The following is a 19,485-nucleotide window of genomic DNA, read 5'->3' as shown; positions in this document are numbered from 1 at the left end:
TAACTGGGAATATCAATCAGATTATACGGTGACCTTACACCCTGGCCCGATTTTAAGGCACTAAATGTAGATATAATTGCTGGTTGTGCTAAGGACTTTATTAATAATTTTTCCCAGGGCTGATGTCCTTTATTTAACTGTGGGAGTGTGAAAGGTTAAGGTGAACCGTGATGTCAGAGTTGAACCATGAACTCACAGCAGGATCAACCTCTTAGGCATCTTGGAAGGTGCATGTGCCTGACGGGTGTCTAGGTTTAAGCTGAGCTGTTCTGGTGACACTGACATACTGATACAGTGTCCATACTCGGGTGTTTCCCGTTTAGGTGGCAGTGCTTCCAACACCATTACCGGGGCAGCATCAGTCCAGGCATGTGGCCCACACGAGGCTCCGCTGCAGCCCTGAGCTGTCCTCGGCGCTGGCTCCCTCTCCTGGCCACCCTTTGGGCCCTGCAGCAGGCACACAGAGCTCCCATTTCAGCTGGGGTATCATGTCCATCACACATACTCCCCTCTGTGGCCAGAACCCAGCGCTGGCGGGCACATCTCCAGAGGCAACCAAAGGGTGGCCACAGCTTCGCCCTCACTCCCTGGTGCAACCTACCGACACTTTCCCTCTGTCATTTCCCTTCCAGGTCCCCACTCACCTGTGGCTGCCATTGCCATGTAGGGATGGGACTCGGGGCTCCCCGCCTTCCTCGCACCCTGCCTTCCGCTGGCCTGGCCGTGCTCAGTGCCCACATACCCATCCCTCCAGTGCCTCTGGGCTTCCTCCCTTTGCAGGCCTTTCTCCCACCCCTGGTCACCATCACAGTCCCCCTGGATCATGGCAGCTCTTGATCCTCTGCTTCTCAAACCTTACATTTCCAGATCCCATGGTCTGCAAACAGCCTCCTGGCCATCTAACTTTGAGCACCTTGCTTCTATGTCTCCTGCTGTTCTGGACGCCCTCAGGTCCACATGTTCAGATGTGCCTCCCCTCTGGTCTCTGCTGGGTCTCACCCGCTGGATAGCTTTTCTGGGCTTCACTCCCTTCTTTGTCTAGTCAAAAGACCACAGCCCATCCCTTCTCGGTCAGCTCCCTTGTCCCCTGTCCTGCACACCCTCCTGATAACCTACTCTTGAGAGTTTTGACAGCTACATCCCTGGCTTTTGTCTGTGCCCTGAGACACACGGATGGGTCTCCACTTCACCTGGGCCCAGAGGGAAATGCATTTACCGTCAGAGCAGCCATGTGATAGGCATTTTCATGTCACAGCTTCGAAGCTGTGCCCCTGAAGCCACTTACCCTATCATTGCCCAGTCTTACTTGCAGAAGAGGAAGAACTTGCCTCACCCCAAATAAAATGGAAGGATGCCAGCTCAGTTCATCTCCATTCCCCTCCTACCCAATACTGATTGGCAGTGGTCTCTGTCACTCTGTTTAGACCTGCACCATCTAATTCAGCAACTAAGATCTGTCGAGCACTTGAAGTGGAGCTAGTCTGATTGGAGATGTGCTGTAAATATAAAGTACATACTAGAGCTTGATGTTTTAAGATGAAAACAAGAAGATAAAATAGCTCAGTGATTTTTGTATTGATTAGATGTTGACATAATACAATTTTGAAAATTTTAGTTTAATTTCATAATCTCATCTCTTTCTTTTGACCTTTTGCAATGTGACCACTAGAACATTTCAAAAGGCCCATGTGGCTTGCATTATGTTGCTGTGGGACAGCACTGAGTTGGGATATAGGCTGAGCCCCAGGAACAAAAAAAAACTAAAAGTTTTGGCCTCAGAGATAGAAGGGTATTTCTCCTACCCGTGAGTCTGGAGTAAGTGGCAGCCCAAGGATGGGGAGTGATGAGGGATGTTGCCATCGTCAACTTATGGTTTCTGTATGTTCCTGTTGTCACCACTTTGAGCAAGCAGAAAAGGGAAGGAGAGTCCAGAGCACAGAGATGACCTGGATGTCCTGGTCACTTCCACTCACAGCTGCTAACCCAGAGTCAGCCCATGGCTTCTCTGAGCTCAGGGGAGGCTGGGGCATGTAGTTGGGCAGCCACGCATCCAGTTAAAACTTGGAGTGTTGCATTATTAACTGGAAGGAAAGGACACAGGACTAGGGATTGGTGAGCAGTCTTTGCCACACCTCCTTTCCTGATGCCCTGCCATCTTGGAGGAGGAACAGTCCCTTCTGTCAAACTAGTAAAGTTGTACTTGTCACAGCTCCAGACTCTTCTCTGTCCTTTTGCTGGACTTGCTTCAGAATATGCCCCACTTTCAACTTAAAAATCAACATGTTATAGTGATGCAGCCTCATCCATGTTTATAGCAGCTAAGCTATGGAACCATCCTTCAATAGATAAATGGATAAAGAAACTGTGGTATATGTACACAATGGAATATTACTCAGTCCTAAAGAAGAATAAAATTATGGCATTTGCCAGTATATGGATGGAGCTGGAGAATATCATGCTAAGTGAAATATGCCAATCCCCAAAAAACCAAAGGCCAGATGTTCTCTCTGATATGCGGATAATAATCCACAATAAGGAGTAGGGGGGAGAATAGAAGTTTGTTGAATTACACAAAGGGGAATGAAGGGAAGGGAGGGGGCATGGGAATAGGAAAGAGAATAGAATGAATCGGACATAACTTTCCTGTGTTCATATATGAACACACCACCAGGGTAACTCCACATCATGTTCATCCACAAGAATGGGTAGTTAAACTCCATGTATGTATGATATGTCAAAATACATTCTACTGTCATGTATTACTAAAAAGAACAAATAAAAAATAAAAAGGAAGAAAATGTTCTCTTTCTTCTAACGTGATCAGGTTGCCCTCTCCACTGGCTCCTCCTTCTGAGCCCCTCTCATCTTAATTTGAAAACCCTCCCTTGGACAGCGAGATTGCCCACTGTTGTGCTAATCAGACACTGCCAAAACAAGCTACTTGACCCTTCATTCTCTTCTCCTTCACTTAGCTACCTGCTGCCATCTAAGTGTCACCCCCAATTCTCGGCCGGAAAGACTCTTGCTAATTTCCCCAGGGACTTCCTAATTGCCAAATCTCATGCAAAGTCCACAGTCTTTGTTTTATTTGACTTCTGTCTTCCTTAGATGTTCTGGTCTAACCATTGCTTCTCCATCTCTTCCCACGTTCTCTCCAAGGATCAAGTCTCCAGGATCTTAGACATGTTCCCCCTCTCCACTTGCTGGCCACCCAGCGCTGGATCCAAATTGTCATTACAACCTCACCTTCGGATTCCCAGATCTGGGTCTAGGGTGGACCATTTCCAGAGAGCCAGACCAGTAACTTTGTTACTAAACACTTAACAAATATACACCAAAATCATCATCTTTGCCCTTCTTCAAATACAGAAAAGAGCAGTCTCATCTCTGTCACCCCATATCCTTTATCCTGGTCAATGACACATCTAAATAGAAAGTGAATCCAGGAGCCCATCCCGTCTGCACCCTCCCTCTGCAGGCTTATTGATTCTGACCCTCCTTGGCCTCTCTGTCTTCTCCTAACAGAGCACCCAGGCCAGTCTTCCTAGCTTACATTTCTACTCTCTCTCCAATATATCTTTAAGGGCAATAGGCCTAAAATGCAAGCCTTATGATGTCATGGCCTTTTGAAAGGCCCCCAGCTGTACCTCATTACCTTCAAGGTGTCACCCCCAATGCCTAGAGAGTCACACAAGGTCTTTCATGTTCCTTCAGCCTCCCCTGCTGGGCGTCAGCAGAGCCGGTCCGCCAGGCTTCCTCATGCCTCAGGAGTCTGCACACTGGAACACACTTTACATTTGGCTTCCGTGCCTTTCTGGCTGCCTCTTCTGTGAGGCCTGGTAGGTAGGATGCATTCGACCTATAGATGTTGGATACCTGCTGAGGCCTCCCCTAAATCTCCCCCCACACCGAGAGTTTGTTTTCCTTTATTGGTGCTTCCTTGGGATTTTGTGACTCTGTCTGTGGAAACACTGGCTTCATTGTACACCAAAGATCTGGCTCTGTCCCCAGCCCCCAGGATGTCCTTGGGAACCAAGGCCCAGTCTCCTTTGCCTGTGTGATTTCCAAGAACATGAACACCTTGTCCACGGCTGAAGCACAATAGGATTTTATCACATCACTTACCATATTGGGTTGTTGCTATTTGTTTATTGGGCCGTGTTCTCTCCTGGACACTTTGAAAGCAGAAATACGTCCTGTCTTTCTCTGTATACCTAATTCCTTGATTAAGATACATGGTTAATAGGTATTGGGTAAATTAATAAATAGAGGGGCAACTGAGTGAATGAAAGCCTTTCCCTTCTCAGTGAGAAGGTTCAGGACGGAGTATGAGATGAACAATAGGGACAATAAATGCTTTGAAGGATTAGGGGCCGGAGCAGCTCAGTGCTTGCCTGTGGTTAGGGTACAAGGGGGGGCATGAGCATGGGGTGCTATTTACATGGGATTGGATGTGGGTACCGAAGAGGCAGGAAGAAGAGACTACCCATACCAAAAAAGTTTGGGGGAGAGTGACATGCTGTGCTCATGTTCAGCTAGTGGTCACAGAGTAGAATAGAATGAGCCTGGGAAAGCTCACTGGGGCCGACTGTGGAGGACCTGGTGGCCTGGTGGCCTGGTGGGCAGATCTACAGTGGACAGAAGCTGTCATGGTGTGAGAGCCACTGAGGCAGGGGGAGGAAGGCAGGGGGAGGGAGGCAGGGGGAGGAAAGGCGGCAGCAAGAACACAGTGTCCATGGGTGGAAGCAGATCAGGTCCCTTGGCAGTCCTCAGTGACCAAGCAGATGGAGTGGCTGAAGGGATGGGGAGAGCCAGGACATGCCGCCAGGGATCTGCACGTGGGCAACTGTGCTGCTCACTGAGGCCGAGAAGTCACCAAGAGCCCCCTTTCTATGGAAAAAATAATGGGTTATATTTGGGACAAAAATCTGGAAGGACTTCCAACAGGATCCTAGTAGCAGACAGAGTGGTGTGTGGATGAAAAATTGGGCCTAGAGATGGAGATTTTGGCATTTCACATGCAGCTGATAGTTGAATGTAAGTTGTCTGAGAGAGAGAGAGAGAGAGAGAGAGAGAGAGAGAGCAAGGACAGAGGGCTGAGGACTGGGCCTGGAGTGTGGGATTTGGGGAGCACTCACAGGCTGAGATAGCAGAGGGAGGAGGGATGGAGAAGGAGCTGGGCATCTGGGAGCCCGGGTGCTGAATTCTCTCCAGCCCTTGGTATGGCCAGTCAAGCTCTCTAATTTCAGCCATTCTGATAGTTTTGCAGTGCTATCTCATTCTAGTTTTCATATGCATTTCCCGGTGACCAGCCCTGTTGAGCACATTCCCCACAGGCTCATCTGCCACCCACCTGCATCACTTCTCTGTTAACGTGTCAATTCAAATGTTTTGCTCATTTTCAAAATTGGGTTGTTCCCTTATTATTGAGTCTTAGGAGTTCTTTGTGTATTCTGGAGACAAGTCCTTGATTGAATGTGTTTTGTATATAATATTTTCTCCCAATCGGCAGCTTGTCTTTCCTTCTGGTAACAGTGTCTTTTGAATAATAGACATTTCTATTTTGGATGAAGTTCCATTTACTAGATTTTTGTTTTTGTTCTTTGTTTTACTTCATAGGTTGATTTTGGTGTCATACTTAAGAAATCTTTGTTTAACTTAAGGTGGTGACTATTTTCTTCTAGAAGTTTTATAGTGGTATGTTTTACTTTTATGTCTATAGACCACTTGGTGTTCATTTTTGCATATGGTGTGAGATAGGGTTTAAAGTTTTCTTTTTCCCCTTTAGCATATGGATATCCAGTTGTTCCAGTACAACATGGTGAAAAGACCATTATTTTTCCACTGCAACTTTTTTCAAAATAAGTCTTTCATCTATGTATGGGTCAGGATAGTAATTTTGAGGGAAGGACTAGAAGTTGATATAGAATCCCTCAAAAGCCAAGGCGAGTTTGGCTAAACCATCTATACAGCATGTGTTGTTACCAGGTTAGGTACCAGGCTTGGGGATAGAGAGAATTAAGGAGTGAAGGTTGAACACTAAACTGATGATGAAAACGTAGTGTGAGTGTCTTCTGTGGAAACACACAGTGGTGGTGCTTGCTCAGCCTTTGTGTTCTGGGAAGGCTTCCTGGAGGAGGTGTCTGAGCAAAAGCAAGTGGGGACGGAGTAGGGGGCAGTGAGGAGCTGGGGAGGGCCCCATGTCAGGGTAGCTACTGTCATTAACTGAGACCAGGAATATGGCAGGAAGAACAGGAGGGAAGGAGGGATGCTTGGGGCGTGGTAGGGTTGAGATGCTCCTTAGACATGGAGACCTCACCAGATTGCTGGATGTGCAGAAAGCATCCCCATGAAGGTGGGCACAAAGGAGAGAGATCATTTTAGGAAGCTTCTGAGATCAAGGTAAGAAGAGGGCTCTGCAGAGACCCTGGGAATTCATCATTATGTAAAGGACAGGCAGGACAAGAACGTATCTGCAAGAATGGCCAGAGAATTAGGAGGACCTGGGAGGGTTGACTCTTGGAAACCAAGGAGGCTAAGGGTCTCAGGCAAGGAGTGCTTGGGACTCTCGGGTGCTGATGAAGCACCAGCCAGGAGCAGCGCCCAGGATCTGGACCCAGGCAGCCATTGAGAGCTGTGCCCTCTTGGGAAAATTGCTTAACCTGCCCATTTCTCACTTGTCTCGTCTGATCTGGAGTAACCCATTGTAGGGTTGTGTGAGGTTAAATGAGATGATACATTTGATGTTCTTAGAGCAGCACCTGGAGGTACATAGAGATGGCAGCCAGCGATATCATTGCACCAAGAATCCACAGTGTCCACTGAGTTTGCACAAGTGGTTGTTGAGGTTGACTGTGCCGTTTGCCTGAGGGGGCAGGGACAGAAGGCAGGGTGCAGTGGGTGGAGGAGTCCAGGGTGAGGTGAAGTCAGCAAACGTGGAGGGACCATTTGACCAGCCTGGCTTGGGTTGAAGGGGAAGCGAGAAGCAGAGTACACCTAGGGCCGATGTGGTCAGGGAGGGCTTTAGCCATGTCCAGGCTCAGGGGGACATGCTTGTCTGGGAGATACTAAAGACAGAGGAGAGAAGGGAGGTAGGGTGAGATGTGGAGACCCCAGGCAGAGGAGGGAGGCCACGGGGAGCAGGGTCACCTGGAAGAGGAGCCCTTGTTCTCTGAGCCTGGGGGAAGGTTTGAGGGTGGGGAGTTCAGGTGGTGGCTCCAGAGTGGCCTCACTTTAACCAGTCTGAGGGCCAAGAATGAGGGGAGGGAGCTGGGCAGTGGTTAGAGGTGACAGGTCATGTTATAGGTTGAACTGTATCTGCCCCCCTCTCCAAATTCTTATTTGGAACTCGTGAACCCCCATCTATTCAAATGTGACTCTACTTGGAAATGGTGTCTTCATCGAGGTAGCAGTAAAGCGGGTCCTTAGGTTGGGCCCTCATCCAACACAAGGGGTGTCCTCTTAAGAAATTAGGACACAGACACAGACAGAGGGAAGAGTGAGAGGACAGGGCAAAGACAGCCATCCCGGCCAAGGAGGGAGGCTCCAGAGGAAACCAGCTCGGCCAAAGACAGAAAGACAGGTGAGTGGAAGAGGCTGGTGCAGATGAGTGACTGGTCTCAAACTTCCAGCCTCCAGAACCATGAGAAAGTAAGTTTCTGTGATTGAAGCCCAGTGGGGAATGCTTGGCTATGGCAGTCCCAGCCAATGAACACGGAGAACACAGCCAGGAACTGCAGAGAGGGAGCTGGCCAAGGGCCAATGAAAGTCCAGTGTTGGGTCCCAGCAGAGGATGCAGGTGTGAGCTGGTGGTATGAGCTGGTGGCATGAGCCTGCGTGGTGGTGTGAGCTGGTGGTGTGAGCTGGTGGTGTGGAGCCTGCGCGGTGGTGTGAGCTGATGGCATGAGCCTGCATGGTGGTGTGAGCTGGTGGTGTGAGCTGGTGGCGTGAGCTGGTGGTGTGAACTGGTGATGTGGAGCCTGTGCAGTGGTGTGAGCTGGTGGTATGAGCTGGGGCATGAGCCTGCATGGTGGTGTGAGCCTGCGTGGTGGTGTGAGCTGGAGGCTGAGCTGGTGGTGAGAGCCTGCGCGGTGTTGTGATTGCCTCCAGCAGCAGGGATGACCAGAAACAACGGGGGAAGGGAGGGCACCAAAAGACCGAGGTGAGTGGAAGAGGCTGGTGCAGATGAGTGACAGGGCTGGGACTGTTTCTGGGGACCAGGAGCTGGAGAGGGAGCAGCCAGGGGTCAGCCGTGGAGCAAAGCTAACTGGCTCCCCAGGGCACAACTCAACTCTTTTTCTTGTTAGCACAGGGCTGTAACAGGCTGAGCCCAACAGCCAGAGGCAACGTTATGGGGACTGCCTATAAAGAACTCTCCAGTACAACCTCTTGATTCCTCCCCTTGAAGAAGCAAGAGTTTTCTGAGTGCCTCTTCATGGTGAGCCTTTGGAGGAGCCCAGGGTTAAGGAGGCTGACTTCCCACCCAAGGGGTCACTCCCGGGCTGTTGAGGGACGGCAAGCCCCATTCCAGTTTGCACAGGTGAAGGGCGAACAGGAGGACAACCAGGGCCACAGAGGCACCCCCAGGTCCTCTCCCCTGCGGGCCCCATGAATAGAGGCCGCCCTCAGCCCTCACTTCTAGAGCTGACAGCACCACTAGGTGTCACAGGGGGCACCTGCTGTGGGGAATGGGAATGCAGGCGACCTCACACTGTTGGTTCATTCGGGAGCAATTCACCAAGAGCCACTGTGTGTCCAGAACTGCAGTTACCCAGAGGGTCAGTCATGGTCCTCACCCTCAAGGAGCTCACTGTCTAGGGGGGAACAGGGAGGCAGACACAAGGACACCAGGGCAGAGGCACAAGGCCATAGGGAGTTCCAAGGACAGGGAGTTCATTTGGGATGGGGATCTGGGAAGACGGGAAGGAGGGATCACTCTGGGCTTACAAACCTTAAGCAGCTGAGGACTCTCACAGAGACAAATGGAAAGGTCAACCCCTCCGTGGCAGCGTCGGGGTGGCGGGGGCTCTCAGGAAATCCAGAGGAGGAGGCCTGGGGAGTTGTGAGGGGCTTCTGAAAAAGGTGAACCTGAGGGGAAAGAGGCCTGCTGGAGAAAGGAGGTCAAGGGGCAGGGACAGCATCAACAGAGCTATGAAGAGAGAGGCTAGGCCAGTCTAGGTCTTTTCACGGGGCTCTGTCACTGTGCAGGTGGAAGGGGATGCTGCAGCCCCAAAGGTGGGTGGAAGCCAGGCTGTGCAGGGCCTGGGCACTTCTGGATGATAGATTGAGACCCCCTCTGGAGACTGTAATAAGGAGACCCAGAGGCCTTTGAGCAGGTCAGTGGCAGACAACCCTCTCCTGGGTAGTCATGGCCACACTCAGGGCTGAGCTAGAGGGTGTGGCAGTAGGCAAAGCCAGGCCCTCTCCAGGGCTGGCACAGGCATGGGACTAGAGCAGCAGGGAAGCTTGGGGTGGGGATGGGCATAGTCAGCAGATCACCCTTTCATTGCCGTGAGGCTCAGGCCTCAGGGAGAACTGGGCAGAGACTACAATGCTTGGGGCTTGTGGGGAGAATGGCTCAGTGGGAAGGCCACGACCCTGCCTCCTAAGCACGGGAAGACATGTTGAGTCTACCTGCATTGAGGGACCACTGTGTGCTGCATCCCCATGGCTGGAAAGGGGGATCCCTGTGTGTGTGTGTGTGTGTGTGTGTGTGTCGCCATCTCAGCCCTGGCCCCTGCAGTCCCCACCTCCAGCCTCACTGTGACTGCTGGTCGACTTACGTGTAAGCAGTCCCCAGGGCTGGAGGATGTGCTGGCTCATGTTTCTCCTCATTTGGCAGCAGCTGGGAACTCTGAACATCCTAGCCTCGCCAGGCGCCTCGCTGGGCAGCCAGGCCTGAGGGACACGGCGCAGGCCAGAAGCCCCCGCTGCACATTAAGTCTCAAGCACGCGGCTCTCCCTCATCCATCTGGCCCCTCTCATGGGACTGCCAAAGAACAAGTGTGCTGTTTGGTAATTGCCTGGTGGGGACATGTCCCTCTGATGTCCCAAGAGAGCCTGAGCCTCTACCTTGTCTTTGGTGTCCACAGCCCCAGAATCTGGTTCTTATTGTCATCCCAATTATCCTGATCCCAATATGTTTGATGCCAACCAACTACCCAGTGAGGCTTTTCCCAGCCAGAAATTAATCACTGTCTACAACTAAAACCTTAATGAAAAATGGTGCCCAGAGTGGCATGGGAGTGGAGGGTGGGAGGACGGGATATGGGACCTTAGCGCATTGGCTGGCACCTGCCAAGTGCCTGTAAGTGCAGAATCCCTGCTAAAACCACCTTGTGGGTGGGAAATAAGAAGGGGGTGCAGAGGGGATCTCATGATCCCCTTTAATATAAGAGTCTCACATTCCCTAATTGCCTGCCTGTCATCTCTGTCTCGAGTGTGCCCAGTGGTGCCCTGAGCTGGTTGTCCATTTACACACTGGTGGCAGTCCTGCTCCTCTGGGTCTGTGCTAACACATTGGCATCATCAGTTCGGGCTTCCATAAGGAGGTCCCCTAGACTGAGTGGCTTCAACAGTAGATCTTCACTGCTCCACTGGTCTGGAGGTGGGGAAGTTCAAGATCAAGGTGCTAGCTCCTTGGGTTCCCTAGTAAGGATTCTCTTCCTGACAGAGGATGGCCGCCTTCTCACTGTGTCTTCACGTGGTGGAGAGAGTGAGCCTGTCTGCTGTCTTCTGAGAGAAGCACTAATCATATGAGATGAGGGTCCCACCCCATGACCTCATTTAACCTCAGTTGCCTCCTAAAAACTTAATTTCTGAGCATAGTCACTTTAAGAGTTAGGGATGCACCATGTATGTGGGAGACACAAAGGCCATGACATCAGTGGCACACAGCTTGAACGTGTCCTTTGCAAGAAGAGAACAGATGGAACCAATCAGCTCTGACACAGACCCTTTAATGAGTGCTACTTCCTTCAGTACAGCTTTAATTGTGCCTTTTGTGTAGCTATGATACAGGGACAAGTCCAGCATGACTCTGTAACTCCAACATCCAGGTCAAAATGTTCCTGAGTTCCCAGATTCAGAGTGTGTGGGCATTGTTAGTCAGCTTTCCACCACAGTGACAAAATACCTGAGATAAATCAACTTAAAGGAGGAAAGATGTATTTTGTCTCATGGTTTCAGAGGTTTCAGTCCATGGTCATTTGACTCTATCACTGGGGCTGTGGCAAAGCAGAAATTATGGTGGGGAGCACATGGTGGAGCAAGCTGGTCCCTTCACGGTGGCCAGGAAGCAGGGAGGGGGAGAGAGAGAAACAGCAACAGAGTCCTACTGTCCCTTTCAAGGACACATCCAAGGGACCTAACTTTCTTACCCACCTCCCAGTGGCTGAATAGACCAGAGACCAAGCTTCTATAAATGGGCGTTTGGGGAACACTTTAGATCCAAACCATAAGAGGCATTTTTCTGAGAAATTATTTTATTACAACTGATTTGTTAAATAACTAGTAGGCTGTTGTTTTAGTCAGCTTTTTCACTGTTGTGGCCAAAAGACATGATGAGAACAATTTTAAGAGGAAAAGGTTGTTTTGGGGCTCATGGTTTCAGAAGTCTCAGTCCATAGATGGCCAACTCCATTTCTTAGGGCTCAAGTTAGGAAGGACATCAGGGTGGAAGAGTGTGGTGAAGGAAAGCAGCTTAGGACATGGTACTGGGGAGCAGAGAGAAAGCGTTCTCCTTACTACAGACAAAATATAAACCCCAAAGGCATGCTCCCAATGACCCACCTCCCCCAGCCATGCTCTGCATGCCTACCGCGATCACCCAGTTAATCCCTATCAGGGGACCAATGCACTTAGATTAAGGCTCTTGGAACCCAATCATTTCACCTCTAAGCTTCCTTGCATTATCTCACACACATCTAAACTATAGCAGTTGGAAAAGTTGGTAATATTGAGATCACATGGCCCAAAGGGAGGGATAGCTACTCTAATCTAAAGTCTGGCTGGGCATAGTGGTACACAACTGTAATCCTAGCAGCTCTGGAGGCTGAGGTAGGAGAATCACAAGTTCAAAGCCAGCCTCAGCAATGATGAGGCACTAAGCAACTCAGTGAGACCCTGTCTCTAAATAAAATACAAAATAGGGCTGGGGATGTGGCTCAGTGGTTGAGTGCCCCTGAATTCAATCCCTGGTACCCCACCCCCAAAATAATAAAACGTCATGTAAGTGGGGTGGAGGGAAGTAGGGAAATTACCTGGGGATATTTTTGGAGGCCCAGGCTCCAGCCTGTCACTGTTGGTGTCTCAGAGTTGATTTGCCTTGGAGACACTTCCTTCACAGTGCCTACAAGTCTCATGGGTCCTTCCTCTGCACCCTACCTTCAACTCATGTCCCTGGAGAACAGGTCTTCATGAGGAGGAAGGTCCAAAGTCAAGCCAGCCTGAGTTCACCTTCTCCTCTCCTGCTCGCCAGCTTCAAGATGGTGGACTCAATCGTTCACCTCCATGTGGAGATAAACACCCATCTTGCAGAGTTGTTTCAGAGACTGAGAGAGACTGTACCTACTAAGCACTTACCCCAGGGTTGTCATTGGATAATATAAAGGTGATGTGTTGTGGGCCTGGGGTCCCTTGCCCATGATTCATGCTTGGTGGCATTACAAGTTCCAGATGTCTCTTTCCCATGTTCTAAATGTTTTCTTTGTATTTTTAACCACAAAACATTTTCCCCAAATCGAATCTTATGTGGAACCTTGGAATCTATAACCAGTGGATGTGGAGATGTATTGGTTGAAACTGGCCTGGGGCTAGATGCCCTCAGACAGCCTTCTGTCCATCTCTAGGAGCCCCAGGGGTCCACCAAGGAACACTATTTGAGAAGCACTCCTCTATTTACTCTTTTCTTCCAGTCCTAAAGTTGGCATCCTGGTGTAGCAGTATAATTGTTTCAGTTCTGCATCCCAAGGAACCATCTCATCTGGTCTTGCTCCCTGAGGTCACCTTGCCCAAATTCTTCAGTCACACATTCACAGTCCTCTTGTCACTCCTGCACAGGGCTCATCACCTCAGGTTCACATGGACTTTGCTAGTCAATTTATAGAGGCCCATATAAGGCCACCCTAAGTAATTTAGATTTAGCTTTTATTATTCAAAGGGGTTATGATATAAATATATCTACAAATTATAAAAAGTGTTTTGTAATATTTTGTAGTCTCCTTTCTCATTTGTGAAATGGTATATATATTTGTGAAATGGGAGCAATATACAGAAAAGACAGCACGGCCTGGGTCTCTCTACCACCCCAGTCACAGAGATTCAAGGGCCGTGTGTTAGAGAAGTCTGTTCAGCTTGATTCCCCCTGTTTCCTTCCACCTCTGAAAGATAAGTTGGACATTGATATTTTCTATAATGGCTTTCTTGTGATATATATTACATGTCATATAATTCATTCGTTTAAAGTATACAATTCAGTGTTCTTTTTACTGTATTTGCAGGGATACACAACTATCACCACAATCAATTTTAGAACGTTTTCATCACCCAAAAAGAAATATTCTACTCAGTAACAGTCCCTCTCCCTTTTTCCACAAATCTCCTAATCCTAGGCAACCAGTAATCTACTTTCTGTCTCTGTGGATTCAAGTAGTCTAGACATTTCATAAAAATAGAACCGCTCAATATGTGGTCTTTCATGTCTGACTTCTTTTACTAGTATAATGTTTCTAGGTTCATCCATGTCCTAGCATGTGCCAGCACATTGTCCCTTTTTATTGTTGAATTATATTCTAGTACATAGAAAACCAAATTCTCTTATCTATCACTTGATGGACATTTAGTTTGTTTCCACTTTTTGGCACTCAGGAATAATGCAGCTATAAATGTTGCATACAAGTTTTTGTGTGTGGATCTTCAGTTTTGTAAGTTTCCCTATCAAGAGAATGAGGATCTCAGTATCTAGTGAGTATCTATTATGTTCAAGATACTGTGCTGAGCACATACTATCTCATATTATATTCACTGTGGCCCAAGGTGTGGGGTTTTCCCAAGGGAGAAAACTGAGGTCCCAAAGCTAATGATATGCAATGAAACTAGGATTTGAACCCAGTTTTCTATGGTTCCGTAACAGTAGTCTTTCACACTGCTTCCAGAAGTTGGGCAGCTGTTGGTACTTCTCCACTCCAGTCACCCACACTGATTGTCACTCTGATAAAGTCCATATCATGGGCCACTTACCTACACTATTTTAATTGCGCCCTCATCCCAGCCCTGTGAGGTTGTCCTACTGTTACTAATGTTGAGGGAAGATAAGAAGTTCCTAGAAGCTCCATAGCTCACCTGAGTGACATGGCTCAGGACATCAGAGCCTGGGGTGGCAGCATTCAGCAGTATCCGGCAGCTGCTCCTTGCTGCCCCAGTTCTCACTTGCAATCCTAGCCTTCTCTAGTCTTCATCCTCCCCAGGAAGCATTTCTCACATGCCAAGAATTCCACTTTCAAAGGACAGCACATAGGAATGGCTGTGTAAGCACATGTAGACATATGAGAGCCAAGGACCTCATTGTGCCTGAACCCAGGGACCTCATACAGTTGGGACCCCTGGTGGCCAGCCTTGGCATTGCCGGACTCCCTGCTGCACATCTGCATCAGAATTCACTCCTACATGTGCCTGCAAACCAACACCCTAAAGTGCATAGAGAACTTCCTTGGGAGGTAGTTCTGAGGATGTCAAGGTGGAAAGCGATTTGTGGAGCTGCCTGGAACAGGAAGACGGCAGTTGAAGGGAGGCTGTAGAAGGAGGAGGGGTAACGGTCATGGGTAACGTATCAACTGTCTCCATGTGGTTGCCTGCCCACAGCTGCTATCTTGGACGACCCCATGGAGTGCAGCAGAGGGGAGCGGCTCTCCATCACCCTGGCCAAGAACCGCATCAACCGCGCTCCTGAGAGGCTGGGCAAGGCCAAGGTTGAAGTGGACATCTTTGAGCTTCTCAGAGACAGCGAGTACGAGACTGCAGAAACCAGTACGTAGAATGGACAGGGCCGGCAGAGGACGAGCTGGTGGTGTGAGCTGCACCTGTTGCCAGGCCTCTGATGTAGATATACTCAGGGGTGGGAGAGAAACCAGCACCTGGAGGTCCTATGGGGTTCTTGGCCTGCATGAGACTCCCAGGTTTTATTGGGAATCTTGTGTAGAATAGAACTGAGACAGAATACAAATTCATTCGTCTTCCCGTTCATTCATTCCTTCATATAGTGATTCATTCAGCCACTGGAAATTTTGTGCACACATCCCTAAATGAAATCTTGTGTATGATTGAGAAAGAAGAAGTAGAGCCCTCCCATGGGAACTCAGCCACTGCTTGTTGGGTAACTTGTCTTGCTTTCACGTGCTGAGGGCAGCATTGTAGAAAACTGGGACTTCTTCATCTGTAAAATGGAAACTCTAGGCTCTTCTTTGCAAATGTTGCAAGTTATTGTGAGATTTAAACTACTTAACATATAAGAAAATCCTTTGAATTGCAGTGTTGTACAGGCATACACAGTAGGTCAGGTGTCCCTACTATGTGATGAACATTACTTTTAATTCTCACAGTAGCTTGAGAGTTAAGTGTTATTCATCCTTTGAGGGAAAAAACCATGGAGTTGAAAGGTATTGAATAGTTTGCCTGATGACAGAACTAAAGAGTAGATCCTGCAAACCCAGTGCGTGACCCACTACGCCTCCACTGTGATGCTCTGGCACCTTGCAGCGGTTACCTTGGTGACTACATAGGATTAGACCCAAGTAAGTGGGCCAGTGTCTTGTAGCTAAGCTGAAAATGAACAGTTCCAGTGCAGAAGGAAGGTAAAGGGCTGTGTTAATCAACCCTCTGTTACTGTAGTAAAGTATTTGAGATAATCAACTTAAAAAGAGAAAAAGGTTATTTTGCTCTACAGTTTTGAAATTAACAACACTCAGTGAAAAACAAACAATAATTTGCTTGAGTATTTATGCCAGGCATCTGGTCTTCCATACGAGCCATGCTCTAACCTGGCCTGATATTGTTGCAAGAAAAGAAACACATCCTCAGTGGCCCGAGAAGAGCAGAAGGATATTATAAAGAGGGAGGTAGGCAGTGGCTCCAGGACCCACCAGCCTCTCTCTCATATTTTTACAACTTTTTAATGCTTTCAAGCTATTGGATCCAGACTCTTCCATCTCTGCTAGATTGGTTTCTCTGGCTTATCCATCATGTACTGTCCCATAATGGCAGTCCCACCCAATTTTGCTCTTTGTTCGTTCCTTCAGGAACTTTTATTGAGCAGTTGCTCTATTTATGGCATGATTGAAGACATCATGCTTTGGGAACAGTGTGGAAACAAGGCAGACCTGGTCCCTGCAACTGGGGGAATTGCAGTCTCTCTTTGGAGTGCACATCAGTGGCAACCTCCCCTCAGTGCCTCTTCCTCTGGATCCCCAAGGTAGAGTATAGCATCTGTTTAGCTCATCTTGTCATGTGACCAGTGTTACAAGTTACAGGTGTTGGACAGATTGCCTACTGACTACCCTTGGGGACTGCGTCTGTGTCTCATCTGGTAGCTGTGATGGAAGGTGGTTCATACTGTAGAGAACAGGGCCAATGAATCCAGCAGCATCTATGGGCACAGATTGCTCCAGAAGAGGGTGTGGTGGAACAAGTACCGAAATAGTGGATCATTTATTCATTCAGTCAGTCAGTTGATGAGTGTTTAGCGAGTGCCTGTTAGTCTTTAATCTAGACAATGAGGACTCAGCAGGGAACAGATGAAAGTCCCTAGTTGTCAAGGAGGCTAATTTCTAGTAGAATGAAAGAAGATTCTGATTTCCCAAGATCATTCAAATGAAATTGGAAACACCAGCAATGACTTCTTAAGGCTCTCTTAGTCCAGTCTGCAGGATTTCTTTGTCCAGGTCTCAGACAGGCATCCAGATTTCTGTTGCCCATAGTTTGAAAAACAACCTGCTCATTCCTTTCCTTTGGTTCCTCTGGGCTTCCCTGGCGGGACCCAGAGCACAGATTTACCTGTGGTGAAAGGTATCCTTAGCAGATGGAAATTTCCTCTCCTGATGACCCACGCAGGCTGTCTTCTTAAAGTCAATACATCTAAAATATTAAGCCAGGTGAATCAGGGGAACAAAGGAAATTGATACATTTATTCCACATTACAGGGCTCTGGGTATCTTTTCAGTGGCCTTCTTGTAGGCACCCAGTATTTTATTAGCAAATGGCTCTTGGTTAAGCTTTTACATCTCAGTGTGATTAAGGTGTGATTAGCGTTTGTTAGAAAAGAGGGCTTCTGGATCTTTCTACCCCCAAGGCCTTTCATTGGATGCCAAAGCGTACCCCCACCCCCCATAGGTTTCACACACTACCCAGGTACTTCACGGGAAGATGCCAGCCTGGCTCTTTCCCTCCCAAAGGGAGGGGGTCTTGGTGCTGCTGGCGGAAGCAGGATGGGGTAGGACTGGACGTCAGTGGGAATAGGGTGGGAAGGAAGGAACAAGGAAAAGGCTAGCAGCTCTGTGATCCCTACTTTGGGGAGCCTGTGTGGTATAAAGGTGAGGATCATGGATTTTGGGAACTGGATTGACCAGGATTAATCCTGTTTCTGCTGTTTATCAGCTGTGCGGTGTTGGCAGGCTATTTAACCATTTGGAGCCTCAGTTTCCGCACATGTCAACAAGGGTGCTGGTTACATTGCCTCATGGATTCCATCGTGGAGTGCTTGCCATGGTGCACATGGCAGGAATTCAGTAAGCGGTAGCCATGGCTTTTCTTGTTGGCCTTGTCCTCTCCTGTCACAGTTGAGCAGGCTTCTTCCAGGCTGTCACGTGGCCCCCCTCTCTGTTTCAAAGTTGGGCCACACCCAGGGGCAGCAGTATCTCCAGGGCTCCTCTCAGGTGGCCTGCTTCATGTTGGCCCCATTGTAATTGGATATTCCTCTTCTTTTTCCAGTTTTCTGGGCTTGATACATCTGACAGCTTTGAGCCTTTGGAAGTTGGGGTGGGTCACTCATGCTAGCTGATGCTCAATGTCACAGGCTGTTTTCCCTGAGCTAGTGGCCCGCGGCTAATTTGGATTGTTTATTTTAAAATTTATGAGTGCTCTGGGACCCTGGGAAACTGCCTCAGCCCCACACCTATCACCCTGTGGCCAGGGAATCTGCTTCAAGGAGAACAAAGAGACCCTGGTGAGGATGTTTTTGGTTGTGGGAGGTGGAGGCTCTGATTGAAGTTGAGGCTGTAGCAATCCAGCAGGGTACAGCTGTACCCAGCTCTCAGTAATAGGTGGGTTTCTAAAAGCTCCGTACACACACACCATACTTAATGAATCACTTTGGGGGTGGGAGAGTCATTCCAGGGAAGCCGTGGTTATTTCGAGAATCAAAGATGATCAAGTATAAAGATGCTGGAGTCTGACGGTCACCACTCTCATCTGATAGTTGAACACGAGACTTGGAAATGGGAAGTATCATGCAGGGCATTAATTAATAGCCAACCTGGAAACTGGAAAGATAGAGGAGTCGAGAATCAACCCCTGTTCTATCTGGTTCAAACAGATTTTCATACAGTGGGCTGAGTTCAAGTGAGGGTCACTTGTAAAATGTCCTCAGTCCACATGGGATCCCCCCATCTCTGCCCTTTCACCATTATTGCCTCTGGCTTCTAGATGTCTGACTTTCCGATTCCCTCCACACCGCCCACAGATCTGAAATAAAAGGATGGACAAGACCCCTTAGGTCGTCTCCTGCAGCCGCCCTTCCTCTTCCCTTCACTGTCTTGTCTCCATCATAGCCTTTCTTTTGCAGGGAGCTCCCGGGGAGGCATCACCCTCCTGTTCCACAGATCACTCTATCTCCTGCGGGGCTCAGGTATTAGAGCTTAACTAAGCGCCACCCCTTTACCACCCAGATGCCCTGAGGCACTGTCTCTGCTGCTGCCAGAAATGTTTTGAGGTTTAATTTACTGCAGAGCTAGAAGCAGGGGCCTCCCTACCAACCCCTGGCCTTTGCCTCTGTTGGTCTCTGAGGCCACGCGTGCCACCAGCTGTCCGAGCTGAGTCCCCTTGAAACCCAGAAGCACACTGGTTACTGGGGTCTCGTGCTACTGCAGTGCACGTAGCATGGGGCATGGTGGGTGCTATTCTGGCTCTGAAGGGCTGTGCTCCTCTTGCAAGGCCCCTGAGCTTCTCCAAGTTTCCATGGGCATGATTTCCAGTGATTCAGAGCCGCCTCAACTAAGTGGGGGCTAGCGTCCCTCCCTCAGTTCAGTAGAATAAATCAAAGTCAGAGCAAAGCAAAAGAGTAAGAAGCTGGAAGATAAAGACATACAAATAATGGCGAGTCATTCAACAAACATTCCCCTTGCTCCCCGTCTCTGAGTTACCTGTGTCACATACACATGATAAGGATTCAGAGCTGCATTAAATTATGACAATGTTGGAAATCATATGCTCCAAGCC

The 19,485-nt window shown here is 48.8% G+C and overlaps 1 protein-coding gene across 1 annotated transcript in view; it reads left to right on the top strand.

The window, feature by feature from the left end:
* The window catches only part of GRIK4 (glutamate ionotropic receptor kainate type subunit 4), a 418,526-nt gene that overhangs the window by 240,255 nt on the left and 158,786 nt on the right, over nt 1-19,485 (top strand). Inside the window, exon 4 of the mRNA XM_081281772.1 lies at nt 14,860-15,024. Coding sequence (XP_081137898.1) covers nt 14,860-15,024 — 165 coding nt within the window. The remainder of the gene's footprint in view (nt 1-14,859; nt 15,025-19,485) is intronic.

The sequence above is a fragment of the Spermophilus citellus genome, assembly GCF_964194105.1.
Source record: "Spermophilus citellus genome assembly, chromosome: 2".
Taxonomy (NCBI): domain Eukaryota; kingdom Metazoa; phylum Chordata; class Mammalia; order Rodentia; family Sciuridae; genus Spermophilus; species Spermophilus citellus.
The sequence above is the reverse complement of the archived record's forward strand: the minus strand, read 5'-3'. Positions and strand labels throughout refer to the sequence as shown.